General features: G+C 34.8%; 1 protein-coding gene across 4 annotated transcripts; it reads left to right on the plus strand.

Annotated features, from left to right (window-relative positions):
- The first annotated feature begins 14,067 nt into the window (after nucleotides 1–14,067).
- On the plus strand, nucleotides 14,068–18,948 carry LOC125839761 (thymidylate kinase). Of its 4 annotated transcripts, none has more exons than XM_049518759.1 (6): nucleotides 14,068–14,174; nucleotides 14,853–15,230; nucleotides 17,548–17,659; nucleotides 17,737–17,796; nucleotides 18,112–18,216; nucleotides 18,567–18,948. In XM_049518759.1, the coding sequence occupies exons 1-6, from the start codon at nucleotides 14,146–14,148 to the stop codon at nucleotides 18,681–18,683; spliced, it is 801 nt and encodes a 266-aa protein (XP_049374716.1). In that variant the 5' UTR covers nucleotides 14,068–14,145; the 3' UTR covers nucleotides 18,684–18,948. The 4 variants fall into 4 exon arrangements, with proteins under 4 accessions (XP_049374716.1, XP_049374714.1, XP_049374717.1 ...); XM_049518757.1 differs by having other exon boundaries at nucleotides 14,072–14,174; nucleotides 14,814–15,230; XM_049518760.1 differs by having other exon boundaries at nucleotides 14,078–14,174; nucleotides 14,856–15,230.
- The last annotated feature ends 1,121 nt before the right edge of the window (nucleotides 18,949–20,069 follow it).

The raw sequence follows: 20,069 nt of genomic DNA on the forward strand, positions 1-20,069 counted from the left end.
AAAACAAAATCCTTATAATCTTGAAAAAGACAATGAAAATTTTAAAAGAAAATACTTAGAAAATCTAAGAAAAATTACTTGTAAGTGTCTTAATCTAGAAAAGATTAAAGAAAATTTACAAAAATCTTATTGAGAAAATCCATTAGAAAAATGGGAACAAAATCATGAAAGGGCAATTCTAACCTTAAAAGACCCTAGAATAATTATCAGAGTCAGACCCATGCTCTACAACGAAGATGATAAAATTGAATTCAAAATTTAAATTAAAGAATTGCTCAATTTAAAATAAATAAGAATGAGTAAAAGTCTTCATAGTAGCCCAGCATTTATGGTAAGAAACCATGCTGAAATAAAAAAAGGAAAAACTCGTATGGTAATAAACTATAAAGAACTAAACAAAAATTGCTTATTTGATGGATATTTTATCCCAAATAAAAATAATCTGATTAACCTTGCAAACGGGAAAACCTATTTCTCAAAATTTGACTGTAAAAGTGGATTTTGGCAAATAAAATTAGCAGAAAACTCCATTCAGTTAACTGCTTTCAGCACTCCTAACGGACATTATAAGTTGTTGGTCATGCCTTTTGGGTTAAAAAATGCGCCACAAATATTCCAAAGAAAAATGGATAAAATATTTTTAGAAAAGGAATTTTTAATTGTCTATATAGATGACATTCTAATATGTTCTAAAACACATGAAGAGCATTTAAAACATCTGAAAGAATTTTCAGAAATTTGTTTAAAAAATGGAATTGCGTTAAGTCAGAAAAAAGCTGACATCAATAAAAATGAAATAGAGTTCTTAGGAATGATTATTTCAAAAAATGGAATTGAACTCCAATCACACATCTAAAAAAAGACCATAGAATTTCATGATAAATTAACAACAAAACAAGAAATTCAAAGATTTCTAGGTTGTCTAAATTACGCAGGAAAATTTATTTCGGATTTAGCTAAGAAACGGAATATACTACAAAAGTTAATAAGAAAATCCAACAGACTTGGATGGACAAAAGAACACACACAGTGTATCAAAAGTTTAAAAGAAGAATGTGCTAAGTTGCCAAAACTTAGATTACCAGAAGATAATGATAATCTAGTTTTACAAACAGATGCATCTGACTATCATTGGGGAGCATTATTGCAAACCGTTTTCAATGAAATTTGCAGGTACACAAGTGGTACTTTCAATGATGCTGAAACAAGATATTCCACAAATGAAAAGGACTAGTTGGCTATTGTTAGAGGAATTAGAAAGTTTTCTACTTTCTTTTTGTCAAAACAATTTGTTATTAGAACTGATAATACACAGGTGTCAGGACTAATATTTAACAAGCTTTCTTCTGAACCTCAATACAGAAGATTGCATCGATGGCAAGTGTTATTATCCTTTTATTCATTTATAATAGAATATATTAAAGGAAGTGACAATTTTCTTACAGATTTTATCTCCAGAAATGTCCAATATGGACAATCAGACGAAAATCCTAGTAAACAGGATATATGAAAAAATGGAAACAGTGGATGAATCCATAGATAATAGAAGCCAGAGGTTATTCAAAATCAGAGATGAACTGTCAAAGTTATCTGAACAAGCTCGGATTCTACAATCTGAAATAAATCAGCTCAGTACTACACAAGCTGAAAACATGAGAGAATTTTTACTCTTATGTGAACATTTGGATACATATCCAAAACATAATTCAATTCTAAAGGGGAATATTAATCCCAACAAAGTGGCAGGAGATGTCCTACTAGCACTTAGTGCCCAAAATATCTCAAAGGTAAGCACGAATATGCCTAACCCTACATCGAAAGATGAATGAAAAAATCGAGCAACAATTGAAGCTTCTACTTCGAAAGAAGGAACAAGCTCATCCTCAGCAAAAGCTGAAAAACCTATCTCTGGGAAACCAGAAAGCAAAACTAACCAAGTTCCTTCAGGAACAAAAGTGTTTTCTTATTTTCAGGTTGGCAAACAACATCCTAAAGAGGAAGAGTATCTTGCATTTACAAGATATGTATACAACCTCCCTAAAGAAAGTGGAGAAACATTTGGTGTTTTAGGAACAACAAGTTTGTTTTCGAGAATATCAATATTTCCAAACGGATCACCGGGCTTTACAGCTCAATTATTTGAATTTGGATATTTAGATCGAGTATACGTAAAACAAGATCTAAAAAAGTATCTTAATTACCAACAAAATTGTTTAATTCAGTTAAAAACCATGCCCAAGGAGATGACGTTTATTACAGATTTTACAGCATTTCCATGAAATGCAAAGATTTACAGGCTTATTATCCGACTCTCAACTACATATCAGTTGAAAAAATAAAAGATTTCAATACCAAAGCCACAGGTGTAGACAAGAAACTTCCTCATATCAACAAGAAGTGGATTCAAACTAAACGAGCTTTAGGGATAAAAGCATTATGTTTTATTCTTAAACGATTTTATAATGAAGACTGCAGAGTCCTAGATCAAAAGCAAGATTGGGTTTTGATAACCAAAGGAAAATCCAAATCAAAAGAACTAAAAGATAGAATTCTTGATATAGAGCTTCACAGATTAGGAGCAACGGAAGAGACATGGAAACTAACATGTAAAATGCTAGATCACAATCATCCAGGAGCAGAATAATTGTCAAATAAAAGACAAAACAAGAGACGTAAGCACTTACGTCATGAAGATATCAACAAAAAAAGAAATCATTTCTTTTTCTCAAAGTCAAAAAGAGAGGTCACATCTTGTCGGTCATCAACAAAAGAAGACGGACAAAGACATCCTCATCTTATCAACAAAGAATCTTCAATCAATGAAGGACTAAAGAGAAAATATGTAGAAGTTTAGGAAAGTCCCTAAAACTTATATTTTGTAATAAGTCCCTCCTTCCATCTATAAAAGGAGATGAACTTCATACTTGAGAGACAGACTACATTTTCTGAGAAAAGACCCTTCTAAGAAAAATGTTAGGTACATTCAAGAGTATGAGTAGTGAGTAGTAACTTCTCCCGCCAGGGAAAAATATTTTCTTTTATGTCGTGAGTATTTGTAAGATATAGCTATAGTTTGTTTGTAAAATAGTCATATGAAATAAAGTTTGGTTTTTATATCTCTCTTCTTACTCCATAAATAGTCTTAAACGAAGGTTGCGATCTTCTGCCTTAAGGAGGAACAATAAGGAAGTAAGCCGCAAGACTGAGGTCGATTAGGCTGAAATATTGTTCATTGCCTGGAGGAGAACTACTGTGATAGTGATAAAGACTATTCATCGAATAAAAGAAGGAAAGTATAAACGCACAACTTTTTATTTCATATTATTATTTTAAAGATTAAACTATATTATAATTTCACATACTTAGACATATACGAATTACTTAGTACCTATAGGGAATAAAAATATAAATTGAAAATCTCATGTTAAGTACAACTTCATATTTATATCATGCCATTAGCATAATAAAATATTTTGAAAATAACTTCATGTTTATATCCATGCTATTAGCAGAATGAAAAATATTCAATATCATGTTCATGCTATAAGAAAGAGAGCCTGAAGGCATAAAAAAGCTTTATATCATTTTGATAAAGCAATACCAGAAATGGAACAAGCATATTTGAATGCTAGCTTAAGGTCTGAAGCAATTATATTTGCTATACATGAAATGAAAATGCATAGAATACAAGAGTATTATGAATATAAAAATACTCTATTTATTTTAAAGAATTACAGAGTATTTACTGCATAATTATCCGCAACCCTGTTTTTTAAACAACAAGAATTATTATTATTATATATATATATATATATATATATATATATATATATATTATAGGTTTATATACGACTTTTATTTGTATAAATATTTGGAAAATTATCTAAAAATAAATATTTTAACTTATGTAACGTATTTCATTTATAAAAAAACTAATTGAACTTTAGTAAATATGTAATTAATCTTTATTTTAAATAAATAAGCTAACTATTTTACTTTGTTCAGAATTCAGATCAAGAAGCTCGCCAAATTAATTTCAGTTTATCTCATATCATATTCAACGAATTCGAATTATGGACGAGAATTTTTCAAAGAATCGGTCCAATTAGTTTATTTATTGGACTAATTTTTGCTTTTAATTGGATCAACCCAAAAATTGAGCCTGGAATCACTCAAACCCCGCGCTCCTTTCCCTTCCCTTCCATTCGTCACTCTCCAGTCTCCATTCTCTCCTCTCCCAACGGTCCTTTAAGAAATTGTATTGTCTCTGCAACGGCTATTTGCGACTGAAACTTGAAATCTCCTACACCCTACAAAGCTTTATTTGTTGTCTATAAATATCAGCCATTTGAAATTTTTAATTCTTAGTTCTGGAGAAAACTATTCTAGTCTAGTCTGTTTTAAGTTATCTTTCTGTTTGAGTTACACGTGGTGGAGGGTTTGTCATCTTCGATTCGTCATCCCAGAAAGTTGATCCTAAAAAGGTAATATTATCTCAATTTTTAGTTTGTTATACGTTGAATTTCTGTATTAGCAGTTTTTTTCCAAATTTTACTTTGACCGTCCAGTATTCAATTCCTTTTCTCGATAATTCTTTGTGTATTCATTGTTCCTGATATATAAGCTTATGTTTGCAATCTTAGGTAGAATGATTAATTTTAGGGGGTGGCCTCGGGGCAGGGCACCTTGAGGCTGGGGGTTGGGGGCGGCATGGAGAATAAGGGGTTGGGGGGCAGCATAGAACATAGGGGGTCGGGGGCGGCATAGAGGATAGGGGGTTCGGGGGCGGCATAGAGAATAGAGGGTCAGGGGACGACATAGAGTATAGGGGTCGCGGGGAGGGGGGCATAAATGATAGGAGGTCGAGGGTGGCCTTGGGGAAAGGAGCCTCGAAGCCGGGGGTGGCCTCGGGGCAAGGCGCCTTGAGGATGGGGGTGGCTTCATTCCACGACGTCTGGGGTCCGGGGGGTCTCAAGGATAGGGATCGGGGGGCGGCAGAGGATAGGATGTCAGGCGGTGGCATAGAGGATAGGAGGTCGGGCGACGGCATAGAGGATAGGGGGTCAGGGGCAGTATAGACAATAGGGGATCGGGGGCATAGAGGATAAAGGGTCGGGGTGGTATAAAAGATAGGGGTGGCATCGGGAAAAAACGCCTCGAGGCTGGGGGTGGCCTCGAGATCGGGGGTCATGGGGGTTACCTCGGGGCACGACTAATTAACGTTTCAAAGACACTTCATCCAGTTCTAGGTGTCAACGATCGTAAATCAGTATAAACCCAACTAAATCAGTAAAGCCGACATGTCCAAATAAACTACGAATACCTTTCACCGAAATTGGTGGTGGTAACTTCTCAATCACTTCAATCGTTGCTTTATCAACCTCCGGCCCTTTTTGGGACACTTTGTGACCAAAGACTATACCTTCCCTAACCATGAAGTGTCATTTTACCCAATTTAGGACCAAATTTGTCTCCACACATCTTTGGAAAACTTGTCCCAAGTGTGTTAAACAGGTTTCAAAAGTGTCACCCACAACCGAGAAGTCATCCATGAAGACTTCCATTAAATTCTCAACCATATCAGCGAAAATAGATAGCATGCAACGTTGAAGCGTTGCCGGAGCATTACATAACCCGAACGACATCCGTTTGAAGGCAAAAGTTCCATATGGGCAGGTGAATATGATTTTTTCTTGGTCTTCCAGAGCAATGGAGATTTGATTATAACCGGAGTACCCATCCAAAAAGCAATACAATCCTTTCTTTGAAAGTCGATCAAGTATTTGATGCATGAAAGACATGGTAAAGTGATTTTTTTTGGTCCACGAGTTTAGCTTCTGATAATCCATGCATACTCGTCATTCGGTCACCTGTCTCATAGATACAAGCTCCCCCTTTTCATTTGGGCTACCGTGATGCCTCCCTTTTTCAGTACACATTGCACCAGACTTACCCATTTGATATCCGCAATAGGGTAAATCACACTTGCGTCCAACCACTTTATTATCTCCTTTTTCACCACCTCTTGCATCGGTGGGTTAATCTCCGCTGATGTTAAACACTCGGTTTACAATCACTATCAAGCTGAATCTTGTAAGTTTAAATGCCAGGAGGAATTCCCACTATGTCAACGATAGTCCAACCTATAGCGTTGATATTCCTTCTCAACACCTCAAGGAGCAATTTTACCTTCCATTCAAGCAAGTCAACTGCAATGAGCACCGGTAAGGTGTTATTTACCCCCAAGAAAGCATATCGGAGATGGGAGGGAAATACTTTCAACTTCAAATTTGGTGGTTCTTTTGTTGATGGCTTTGCAGGAGGACTTTCTCTCAATTTTTTAGATAAATGTCCAACTCCAATGGAGTCTTTGAATATTCCCCCATGCCTGAAAGAGTGGCTACTACCTCTTCGTAGCCTTGAATTTTGAATTCATCATAGTTAGCAAGCATGACCTCAAATGGTTCACTCATACACATTAAATGGCTCACACTAGCCACCGTCTCATCAATAACATCAACAGTAGAAACCACGTGAATATCGCTTGGGTGTTTCATTAACTTACAAACATTAAAGGTTATTTCATCTTCGTTCACTCGGAACTTCAGTTCTCTACTTTCAACATCCACTAACGCTCTCCCGGTTGCCAAGAATGTTCTTCCTAAAATGATGGGAATTTCAGCATCTATTTCACAATCGAGTATGACAAAATTAGTCGGGAAAATGAATCGGTCAACCTTTACCAATATGTCATATAGTATCCCTGCAAGATGTTTGATTGATCGGTCCACCATCAAGAGTCTCATTGTTATGGCTTTCGGTTCACCCAACCCAAGTTGTTTATAAATCGCATATGGCATTAGGTTGATGCTTGCTCCCAAATTGCATAGGGCTTTGACAAATTGAAGCATGCCGATAGTGCAAGGGATGATGAACGCTCATAGATCTTCTTTCTTTTTTATCAGCTCCTTAGTTATAATGCACTGCAACTATGAGAAACTTCGATTGTTTTTAAAATCCAAGCTTTTTTTTTTGTGAATAACTCCTTCATAAACTTGGCATAACTCGGCATCCCCAACAATGCCTCCACTAGAGAGAGATTAATTGATAAAGTCTTGAACACCGATAAAAACTTCTTGAACTTTTCATCCTCATTCTTCTTCTTGAGGTGTTGGGGAAATGGAGAAGATATTTTGGGTAAAGGTTACATAACTTTTGGGATTGGGTTGTGTTTTTTCCACATCTTGTTGTGGCCCTTTGGCAATGCTTTGATGGATGGATATTTTTTCTTCCTCCATACCTTTGTCTTCTTCATGTATTTGAGCTTCGTCATTTCTCATCACATCGCCTATCGCTACCTTTCCACTACGAGTAACCACAGCTAGACTTCTATCATTATTTTCCCTAGTCATATTTGGTTCCAATTGTGCTGAAAGTAAACTCAATTGACCTTCAAGTAGCTTGATTGCATCTGCGTGAGAGTTCACTTTATTGTTCAATGACGAAAAATCGGTTTTCATCCCTTTTAACAAATCATCTGGACTTCAACTTTGGCAAGGAGACATGACAACAAATCATTCACTCGGGGACTACTTGCACTCCCTTTCGACTTTGGGCTCTCACTCGATTAAGTGTGGTTTTCTTCATGGCCATTCTCTCTTTTCCAATATTCACTTTGCTCAGCCCATTCTTGATAGTATATTATTTGCTCTTCCTCTTTGTGATAGTTTCAACCTTGATTCCCACATCCCTGTAAATAGCGCGGGTGGAAACCCTCATCGTATTTCTTGGAATTCCAACCTTGATTCTCCCAGGCAGCTATGCTATTTGATTAACATTTTAAAGACACTTCATCGAGTTCTAAGTGACAACGATTGTAAATCAGTATAAACCCAACTAAATGAGTTTGGATCGATCCTACAGAGAGTAACTTTCTTTTGAGTTTGAGTATGAGAGTATGACGGTGACCTTTGCAGCTAAACGAACGCAACACTTAAGAGTCTAGAAGTCAAATTCCAAGATGTCACTACCAACCCACTTCAACAATGAACAATGAACAATCAAGTAACGAGATAACACTTAAGGGGTTGACTAACCAACTGTTGAATTCAACTTAACAAGTGTATATCATTACCAACAATATTAATTCGTCATGGGTAAAATGGACTATAAGTAAAGCAATTTTCTCTCAAACAATTACCTTATTTCCGTTGAGTTCTCTCGAACCTCAACACTATCCATAAGATGAACAACCCACTTTCCCATCAAATTTACTTTTTCGAGCTAGATACAAAGGCTGAATCTCAAGTTTCACTTTCTCAAGCTGAAACCGTCATGACCCATTACTAAGGATGCCAAATTATTACATTGGCTCTATACTTCTCTCTCGAGCAACCACAAAACTTTGAACTATATTACACTAAACATGCAATAATGAAGTTAAACCACAAAAATAATTCAGACCCACTTCAAATTAACACCAAAATTCACTAATTGATAACATACATTTAGTCAAACGCAACAATTGGTCACATTATCAAACATCCAAGGTTAGGGTTTTAGCGAATCATAGTAAAAAGATGAAATTCAATACCTGTCACATTTTCTATAGCTAGGTAAAAATGAATTTCGAAAGTCAAAATTGAATAATATCTTTTCTATTACAAAACCTAAATGAAAAACCTTGCTAAAATCACCTGAAATTAACAATGACAGTGTCTTTGCTCTCTATCTTTTGTTCTTTGCATTTTCTAAATACTTTCTCTCTCTTGCAAAAATCAATTTATACAGGTCTGAGGTGTGACTTTTTGGGACCAATCGGCGAGGAAAGTCGGGCTTCGCCGACCGTTCGGTGACTCGCCGATCGTCCTTTGTCTCGCCTTCATTCTTTACATCTTCTTCATTCAACCACTGTAATTTTAGGTGAGCTAGATCGGGATCGTTGTTTCATTCCGCGATGTGCCCTTTTGTTTTTTAACTCGCCCATCAGCATTTATTTGGATCTCCATCAGTACCTTTGGCGACAATGTCGTCCTTTACTGATGTGATCGACGTCACGCCGAATGGAACTGTTGCTCGCCGAAGTTACCCCTTATCCAGTCTCAGAGTTCTGCAAATTTAGGCGATAGATGAGCAACTAGGTGATTCGTCGAGTGATCTCGACGATCATCAGACTTGTTTTTCCTCTTCTCTTTTTTGCTTGTGTTGTCCTTGTTGCCCATTTCTGTCCTAGCTTTGTTCCTTAATCAATATATCTGAAAATCATGGGTTTTACATTAGTTATTGACATAAATTTAGCATTTGAGGGCATTAATTATATACAAACAAATCCCTAAATGAGTCCAAATTTTGGACTCATCAACGGTGACTCGAGGTCGGGGTTCAAGGGGTGTAGCGGCCTCGCGGCATGACGCCTCTAGGCCGGGAGAGGCCTCTAGGCATGGCGGCTCCAGTTCAGGGGTCGGGAGGTCAGCCTCAAGACACAATGGGAGTCGAGAGGTGGGGTGCCTCGAGGTCGATGATCGGAGGTAGGTAGCCTTGTATACTTACACCATATTTTTAATGTCTATTTCCGCATTTAAAGACCCATTTTTAGGAATTACCCAAATTTCTCGATTTTTCATGTGTATTTAGCCCTTAAATCTGGCGCCTCAAAGCACCAATTTTTTTTCTGATAGAACTTTTTGAGCACCTTCGTAATGAGTTAGGGAACCACCACGTATACTTACACTATTTTTTAATGTCTATTTCTACATTTACAAACCTTTTTTAGGAATTATCCAAATTCCTCAATTTTTCGTGGTATTAGCCCATGGATCTAGCCCTTCGGAGCGCCCAAATTATTTTCTTAAAAATATTTATTAGGACCTCCATAATAAGTTGGGGAACCATCACGTATACTCACATAATTTTGTAATGCCTATTGCCGCATTTACAAGCCTTTTTTTAGGAGTTACCCAAATTCCTTGATTTTTCATGTGTATTATCCCATGAATCTGGCGCTTCGGAGCACCCAAATTTTTTTTCTAAAAAAAACTTTATGAGGACCTCTGTAATGAGTTGATAAACCACAATGCATACTCACACCATTTTTTAACGCATATTTTCACATTTATAGACCCTTTTTAGTAATTACCGAAATTTCTCGATTTATCGTGTGTATTAGCCCATGGATTTGGCGCCTCAGAGGACCCACAATTATTTTCTGAAAAAAAACTTTATTTGAACTTCTCTATTGAGTTGGAAAACCACCACGTATACTCACACCATTATGACTTCGTTTTTCGTATGTATTAGCGCATGAATCTGGCGCCTCAGAGGACCCAAAAATGTTTTAATTAAACATAAAAATAAAAAAGACTATCCTTTGAAAATTTAATTAAATTAAACCAAATTAAAACAAGGACAAATTACTTAACTACACTCTTTTACTTACCTTAATATCCATTTATCTCTACTTATTTCAAAATTTTCAAAAATCTCTTATTTACCTATGTATCCCGTGCACAACGTTATGTATCCCGCTATGTGGAATGTATCAAACACTATGTATCTTGTGCACAACGCTATGTATCCCGCTATGTGGAATGTATCAAACTTAATGTATCCCGTGCACAACGCTATGTATCCCGCAAACATCATTTTTAGGAATTTTTGGTAAATAGAAAACTAGAAGAGATAGGATGTTATTTAGTACTTATAATATGTGGTTCCTATAATTTATACTTAAAACAAAGGTTAGAGTTAATACCATGAATAAATAATAATAAAAGAGGGAAGCAAGGTCAAATTTGGACTTTTGGTCCAATCTGCCCTAAGTCTAAAAATGGGTTTGCTGCACAAAAATGGGCCTGTTTTAGCCCTTTATATCTTCCAACCTGCTGTTGCAAAAGAAAAGCAAAATTGGGATTTGGCCTATTTTCATCCCTGTCCTAAAACTATCAAAGTAGCTACTAAAAATGGATGAGTTTTGGCCCATTCATCTCAAAGACATGCTGCTGAAATTTTTCTTGTGCTGTTGGCCCATTTTTGCTGCTATATACAGTGTATATACCTATTGTATATTTCTGTATATTCTGCGTATCCTGCTGTATACAACATATAATTTCGCTCCGGAGACCTGGAATTCATCGGTTCTATTGACCCAGCTAACTCGATGAAGGGAAGAATTGAGCCTTTGGCCCAATGAATTCATGGTGAACTGGGGAAGATTTCATGTAAAACAAATAAATAAAGGAATTAGTATTTAAAGGAGAAGATGAAGTGATAGAAAATATTAGAGAAGCACATGCTTATTTATCTTCATTAGCAAAATAGCAAACTAAAGTAAAATGATGAAGACTTGACATTTTTGTATCATGGATGATGATCAGTAAAGGGACAATATGAACTAGAAACATGGTTTAGAGACAACCCAATTCTTTATACTTTTTCAGGAAATAAAAAATTGAGCCTAAAACAGGCTAGGCTGACTTCCTAGATAGAACAAACAAGTAAATAAACTAAGATTTAAAACGACTATAAACGGAAACAAAAATCAAACTCATGACCATGGATGGATCACTAAATAAACGAATTTGGAAATTAGAAAAGTCCTTAGACCCAAAAACACCACATAAGAGAATTCAGAACAGACCACAACTAAAACTCAATTAGCATCCATCAGACAAAAATACATGCTAAAACAATGAGTTCAAGTTTGCAAATAAAAAGGCAAGATTTCAAATTAAGACAATGCCATATGAGTTCAATTAAGAACGGACACGAATTGAATTAGTTTAGTAAATTTGGTTAACAATTAAATAAGACAAATTAATATAATTAAATAACAAGCTTCTTAATCAAAATAAAATAATTAACTTAATTATAAACTAATTAACTCTAAAATATAAACTATTAATTAACTAAATTAATTAACCAATTATTAAATTAAAACAAAATCCTTTTGAGACGATTTTTCAAATATTTATAAAATATACTTAATTATATACATATATATTATTCAAAAATTAATAAAAACGACTACAATTATTTTAAAATAACTTGAAAAATGTTTAGAATTTTATAAAGTTAAGTATTTCAAATCGTTTGAAATTAAAGAGACTCGATGATTAATTTATATTATGGAGGGTCAAAATTGGGTGTCAACAACCATAGCCTCCAATATTGGTATGCTGGCTATACATCTGAATTGATGGTTTGAACACCGGGACTTTTTCCTAGTAACTGAGAAATCTTTGAGGGCCAATGGCACATTGTTCAATAGTCTGTGGATAGTGGCCCATTCCTTTACCCTTTTTCACTTAATATCATGCTTCTGACTGCGGTATAGTTCAAATCCATGACTTGCACCTGACACACATATCATGAGTTATGCTTTACAATTAAACCAAAACCTAGGGGGCGTGTCCTTTATGCTAGTAGAATTACATATCTCACTTCATCTAGCTATACATTAGTTGGTATTTTCCTGTATTATATTTGTTTACAAGAACAAGACAGGGAAACCGAATATCAAGAGAACTTGGCAGGAATACATTGACTAAGACCAGCCTTTGCTAGTTATTCACATTATCTCTTTTGCTAATTTCAAACTGATAAAAAATATTTTGCCTCTGTGGATCAAGAAAATGAAAATAACTTTGTATAATGGCTGGAACAGGAATTAATTGGTATGGGCTTACCAGTTCAAAGAACTCTTGACCAGTTGTCTACCTATAATTGTCATTAGCCTGAAATATAGGAAGACCATTTAGCTCGTCAATCCAAATGATAGAAAGCATGAAATTTACGTTATGATAGCAAAATTACACGTGGTCACACTAAATGAACAATTCTTAAGGAATTTGTGTGATAGCTCCTGATATGTTTGGATTAAGAGTTAAGACGCCAGAGAAATAATGATGATTTGATTTTTTATTCAAATTTAAAGTTTTATGTATAGTGTAATTAAATTTTAGATAGATATAAAAATAACAACAATATTGTATATCAAAATTTTGCCTATATATAATACTATAGAATTCAATCATTTTATTTATAAAAGTATTCATCCTTTGAACGAATATATGCAAAGCAAATTTATTTTTTGTAAGGTCTTTTATAATTGAATTCAATTTATCTTCTTTAATTTTTTCTAAAGTTTGATCTTTTTTTTTTTTTTTTTTTTTTGCGTATTTGAATGATAAAATAGTCACAATTTTTATTCACTATCAAAGTTATTTTTAAAAGCTCATCTACCCTTTTTTTTTTTGCAAATGTAACCAAAGTTTAAAAGTGTCCACTTCTATATTGCAAATCCATTCTTTCGTTTGCATCTTTTTTCTATTTAAAAAAAAAATATGAATGTGAAATAAATATTCTATGTATACATTTCTTAAAATTGAGATAATATTATATGATGAAATCTATGCTATAAAAAGATTAAATAGTGCGTTGATTGAATGTTAAGTTATTTATCTAGAAGACTAGAGATCAATTCTCACTTAATATATATGCAATTCTAACTAGTATAATGTTGTCTTGTACTATTTTAAATTTTTGACAAATATTTTAAAGTTCAGATTTTTAATAGTTTAAACTTTAGATCAATACTTTAAAATTGGCAAGTAACTGTTCAAGCTTCAAACTGTTGATATGAAGTTTAATTACTTGCCTTTATAGAGTTAAAAAAGGTATAAATTATAGGAAAATACTAAATAACATTCTATCCCTTCTAGTTTTCTATTTACCAAAAATCCCATAAAAATCATGTTTGCGGGATACATAGCGTTGTGCACCGGATACATTAGGTTTGATACATTCCACATAGCGGGATACATAGTGTTGTGCATGGGATACATAACATTTGATACATTCCACATAGCGAGATACATAGCGTTGTGCACGGGATACATAGGTAAAATAAGGGATTTTTGAAATAAATAGATATTAAGGTAAGTAAAGGAGTGTAGTTAAGTAATTTGTCCTAAAAAAAAAAACCTCTCAATTCCTCAAGCCACAGTTTAGTGAATGGTTATGTTTTAAATAGAAACTTCATAGGTGGTTATTTATGCAAATAACCCGAAGAACCCTAAAAGGCGCCAAATAAAAAAATGGTATTTTTCAAAAGAGGCGCGGAAAATAGGTTTTTAGGTATTCAGTGATATGAGCAATTTCGCACTCACCACAACACTGTAAGTTTCCCTTTACTGAAATTTGTGTATTTGGTTGTTGATTGATTCATTTGAATTTTGTTTGATTACGAAGAAATAGTGAATCTCTTTGTAAAAGATGAAAATTTGTTTGATTTATTGATAAATTTATTATTGTACTGTGTGTATTTCAGATTTTTCGCCAAGTTTATGCAGAATTTCTTAGTAGCAAAACTCAAGAATTATACATAGGTTTTGCGTTCCCTTGATATGGGTGTTTCATACTGTCAGGGGCAGATCTAGGGAAGGGAGGGTGTTTAGCTGAATTCCTCGACGAAAAATTATATTGTGAGTATAAGGTTAATTTTTTTATTTTTAGGTAGGTATATATATTTTGAATCCCTCGAACAGGTTGAGTTAGTGGTTTAGGGGTTCAAAATTCACTTTGGGGTTTCCAAGTTTTAATTTTTATAACCCTGATGTAAATATTTATGTGCATATTATGCTTGATAAAATGCCAATGAGTGGATGATCAATAGGATATGAGTCTTTTCTGTGAGGTACATTATATGAGTATATGTTTGGAGTTTAGTTTGTGAGAATAAGTTAAATGGGGATTAACTTGTAAAGTTTGTTCTATATGTCATCTAGATCTAATGTGTTCTGTGTTAAATATTTTAGGCGAAGGACTTTAAAAGTGGAGGAAACTTTGTTTTCCAGCAGAAGCTTTGTACCAAAGACAATTTCGACTTTTCCTAGAAAATTTGGAACTTGGGCAGCTTTGTTTTCATTGAAGTCTAGCTTGGATTTGAAGTTACGTTTTAAGCCTTCAAGACTTATTCATATGGAGAATAAAGAGAGCAGCAGCTCCAGAGGTGCTTTAATTGTGTTAGAAGGGCTGGATCGTTGTGGGAAGACATCGCAATCTGGCAGACTGTACAAGTATTTGGATGAGCAGGGACATTCAGTTGAGTCGTGGAGATTTCCTGACAGAAATACAGGCGTTGGGCAAATGATTTCTTCTTATCTTGCTAACAAATCACAGTTGGATGACCATGCAATCCATCTTCTCTTCAGTGCAAATCGTTGGGAGAAGAGGTTTGTTCAATTCACACAGCCTTACTTGCATTGCCCATATGTAGTGTGTAAATTGTGATGCTCAATGTGTCTGATACACAGAGATTACCTGTCAGAGTTCAGTACTTGGTCATGTCCCCAGTCAACAGGGGCACACCCACCACCCACGTAGGTCCATGTGGGTGCTCGAGCACATACTGCTGTCGAGCCTGACTATATATATACATAAAGATAGTTGTTACTGAATAACAAACAAAAGAGATCAGTGAGCACCCTGCAAAATAAAATCTCAGTGGATGTTTTGGTTTTATGGTGGGTCAAAGAGTTGTAAAATCCTACTTGCCCCATGGTCAATTCTCGCCTCAACCATATTTTTCTCATCTAGCTGATGCTTATTTTACCTTTCTTGTTTGTGTATGTACTTTCCTCCTTTCTCTCTAAATTGCAACTTTCCAAAACTGAAGAACTTCATCTTCTCCATGGCAAAAAGGAACTCCTTTTGTCTCCTTTGTTACAGCTCTTTCTTTCATGAAGGAGATTTAGCCCTTTTGTCAGGTTCCACAGTTTGTTTAATTTCCCAAAGTAATCCCCCTTCTGTTTTCTTGAATGGCTTCCCCTTCTGTTTTCTTGAATGGCTTCTGATACTAAAAGCTCACTCAAATATAGTATAAAGAATAAACTCTCCGTTGTAGAATTTTTACTCACAAATTTTGTAAATAAATCAAACTATTCAATTTATGTTCAGTCTAGGGCTAGTCTATTGCACAAAAAATTTATTTTGGAAATAAATTTAGTGTGAGCAATGCTGCTATTATTCATAGTTGGCCAAGAAGAATTGAATATATAGAATGATCTTTTTTTTTATTTTTTTTTATTTTATAATTTAGTATTAATTATAATTTTTACCATCAATTTTCAAATAGTTCTACACTTAAATTTGATGATTTTAACGATGCAGTGGAGTACCCATGACTTTGCTATCTACCACCGTCTGTCAAAAATCCTTAGGCATGACATTTGTCACTATCCTTTCCATATCTAGGTATATGTGGGGATGGAATTGGCTAGCTTATTAATCAAATCAATCAAATGGTTAGTCAGTAGTCATATATCCTCCTAATTTGATATGCTGACTATCTATCTGAACTGATGGTTTGAATGCTGGGACTTTTTTTGATTAAAAAATGAACGCTGGGACTTTCTTTGAATAACTGAGGAATCCCTGATATGTTGCTCGTGAGCCGCCAACTACCAGTCTTGCAACAGAGGGCCAGTGGCACACGGTTCAATAGTCTGTGGATAATGGCCCCATTTCTCTATCCTTTTCCATTTAATATCACGCTTTTGTCTGTGGTAGTGTTCTAATCCATGACGTGCACTTAACCCTCATATCACGAGTTCTGCTTTACCACTAGACCAAAACCATGGGCATGCTTGGACTTCTTTATGCTATTGGAAGTACTTTTCTCACTTAATCTAGCTGTATTTCCTTATAATTGTTTACAAGCACTAGATGGATAAATTGAAAACCAAGAGAACTTGGCAGGAATACATTGACGAAGACCAGCTTTTGCTAATTATTCACATTTTCTCTCCCGCTACTTTCAAATTGATAAAAGACTTTGCCTTTGTGGACCAGCAAATGAAAATAACCTTGTATAATGGATGTAAAAGGAATTAAGTGGTATAGACTCCCTACTCTTACCAGGTTAAAGAACTTTTGAACAGTTTTTTTTGAGATAAAGGTAACTGAACTTTTGAACAGTTGTCTGCCTATGATTGTCATTTGCCTGGAATATATGAAGACCATTTAGCTCGTCAATCTGAATAGCAGAAAGCTTAAAAAATTGTGGTCTTCAATTTAGAGCAGTGTTTTATAAAAAAAGTTTAAAGAGCTTGTTAGGCTGTGCAAATGCTTTTTCTCCCCCCTCAGTTAATTCAACATTTGTCTTTCAGGTACCATGCTTGAAAGTTCTCACCAAAATGAATAATCAAATGTTTATATGCATGCTTTTCTAATTTTCTATTCCCTTTGTAGTTTGTTCTCAAGCAAAGGCATTGATGAAAATAGAAAAGTTTTTGGCAATAGTTGAATTCCCAGTAGTTTGTTCTCAAGCAAAGGCATTGATGAAAATAGAAACGTTCCTGGCAATAGTTGAATTCCCACTTTTGAAATACCATTGTTATTTAACTGAAAAGTTTTACCTATATTTTTTCATTCTAGGTCGGATAGTATATCTGAAAATATGCAGTGAGTTGGCTCATGATCATTGTAGAACTTAACATGCGTTTAGCCTGGTGTGCCCATAACTTATTAATTTCTGTTGAGAAACTGCAGATCATTAATGGAGGAGAAGCTGAAGAGTGGAACTACTCTCATCGTTGACCGCTATTCTTATTCTGGGGTGGCATTTTCCTCTGCCAAGGGACTTGATATTGAATGGTGTAAGGTAAAATCGTGTCTTACTTCATTGATGTTGTAATTTCAAAATCTCCTAGCAAGTTTAACACTGATCTTTTACTGCAGGCTCCAGAAATAGGGTTGTTAGCTCCAGATCTGGTTGTATATCTCGACATATCACCAGAGGTATTTTTTTTTCTTCTTTTTTCACCTGTATTAAGTTAAGAGAGATATCGTCAATGCAATTTTCTAATTTGAAGCCTGTCTTTGGGATATATGTGGATTTCTTGAGCAATCTACTCTGTTATTGAGGATCAGCTGTTCCCTTTTTACTTGTTCCATATTATGCAGGTTTAAAACCAGTCTTACCTTTTAGAATTTATTCTCCTATCGCTTGTCTTGTTAACTAATCCTTGTCAGCTATATTTTTGAATTTGAAAGATATGCTCCCATTGTTGTTATCATGACTGTTTATTAATGATTCAATTCTATGATAACTAGAAAGCTGCTGAAAGAGGAGGTTATGGAGATGAAAGATATGAACAGCTTGAGTTTCAGAAAAAGGTGGCTGGATCTTATTTGTCTCTTTGTGATTCCTCGTGGAAGGTGACTTGTTTTCCATTTGTCGACGGAAATAGAAATGTCTGTTTAAGTAAATATAGCAACTAGTCTGATAACCTACTAGTTGTAGAATACCGTCATTTGGTTTTTGACTCAGCAGTACTTTCCGAGTTAGTTGGGATGTTTTTGATATTTAATTGGCATGTCTATGGTGACTAAGCAGAAACATAATCTGACAGACTAAACACTACTGATCAAATTCGGATTTGATCTTCTTTATACACATAAATTCACTTTTTTTCATGAATCAAATAACAGGCTGATCAGTTTTTTTTTTATTCAAAGCCTTGGCGATAGCTTTGCCTTGTTGATGTTGTTTCCTTGATTTATTGCAGGTTATTGATGCAACCCTTTCGATTGAAGATGTAGAGAAGAAGCTCAGAGAAACTGTACTTGACTGTATGATGACGTGCCACAAAGGGAAACCATTGTCTCAGTTATGGCCATGTTAGGTCTAGTGAATGTCCGCATGAATGATATGTATACCTTCTTTATTACACTGTATTATTTTGATGTATTTTTGCTATATTTAATCTTATAAACGATATCCTAGGAAGTGTGGAGTGCTTCATGTTTATAGATCCCTGTTATGTTCATGCTGCAATACCAGTGTTTTTGGTGATTATCTGAAATTCTATTTTGGCGAGTGGCGAAAAAGAAAGGATGCAAATGTTTATATAAAAGATGATTGTACTACAAACCATTATATTAACAGAATTAAGAATCTTTTCTCCTTGGTAATTAGAGAAAGGAAAACAAAAGAACTGTTTCCAAGTTTTTCCTTTTTGGGTCTGAGTAGAATGAGCTGGAAGAAATTAAGGAAAATGAAATCAATTTTCTTCTTACAGCAACATACCCATTGTAATCCCACAAGTGGCATATGGGTAGGCGTGGTGTGTACCCATCCTTACTCCTTACCTTGTGAAGCTAGATAGGTTGTTTCTGATAGAGCTTGTTGAAGAAGAAACGTAGTCTTTTTCTTTTTTAAATTTATTTTCCACGTCCTCAGTGATAAACTGAAATTCAAAACCTAACTCCATCTTATGAACAAAAGACTTACGGGGAGAGTTGAGTGTTGGAATAACACAGACCAAATTGAGCAGAATGGATATTGCTTATTGACTGATTCATATAGTGGCTCCAATTTGTTTAGGATTGAAGTAGATTTGTTGATGTTGTAGCTGCTTTTGGTTTCTAGAGTTGTTCGCTTGATCCACATTAGCATACTTTATTTAGAGCAGTACTAATAATCTAGGATCTTATGAATTTGACAAAGCCAAACACAACTTACAGAATAATTTTTCATGATCTGATATATGAAGCAGATTCTTGGTCATTGTTAATTTGTATGTTAAAAGTAATCCCTCAGCTGTCTTTTGGTACCTAATTTTCTCGTCTTTTTGCACTGTGTAAGCAGAAACATGTTGATGATTAAGTCAAATGAAGATACTAGATACACTGTGATGCAGTGGTGATTTTATTAGAGAGGGTTGTGCTTGGATGCTAGAAAATGGATTATACTGATGAAACACTGGATCAATTTCATGCTCCTGTATATAGGACCTCCCTTGCGCTTTTAGGACTTCTATACCTTATCTGGCTTTGCTTGTGATATTTAAACCAATAATTAATCAAATAAAAAACATACTTGAGTCTTGCATTTGTTTCACTTTTCTGATTGATATATAGATTATAGAGGCTTACTTATTATTGGATGCTTTTCTTTTCAGTGATTTTACCTCTATATTGTCTTTTTCAAACTGCATTTATGTGATACGTGAGCCAAAAGTCTTTTGGAAACAGCCTCTCTATCTCCACGAGGTAGGGGTAAGCTAGGT

The sequence above is a fragment of the Solanum verrucosum genome, unplaced genomic scaffold, assembly GCF_900185275.1.
Source record: "Solanum verrucosum unplaced genomic scaffold, falcon-dt-bn FXZP01000175.1, whole genome shotgun sequence".
Taxonomy (NCBI): Eukaryota; Viridiplantae; Streptophyta; class Magnoliopsida; order Solanales; family Solanaceae; genus Solanum; species Solanum verrucosum.

Coding starts and splice junctions, on each gene's coding strand:
- LOC125839761 (XM_049518757.1), top strand. CDS start 14,146: ATGAGCAATTTCGCACTCACCACAACACT. Junction 17,660..17,736: donor TTGATATTGAATGGTGTAAG/GTAAAATCGTGT, acceptor CTTTTACTGCAG/GCTCCAGAAATAGGGTTGTT. Junction 18,217..18,566: donor TTTGTGATTCCTCGTGGAAG/GTGACTTGTTTT, acceptor GATTTATTGCAG/GTTATTGATGCAACCCTTTC.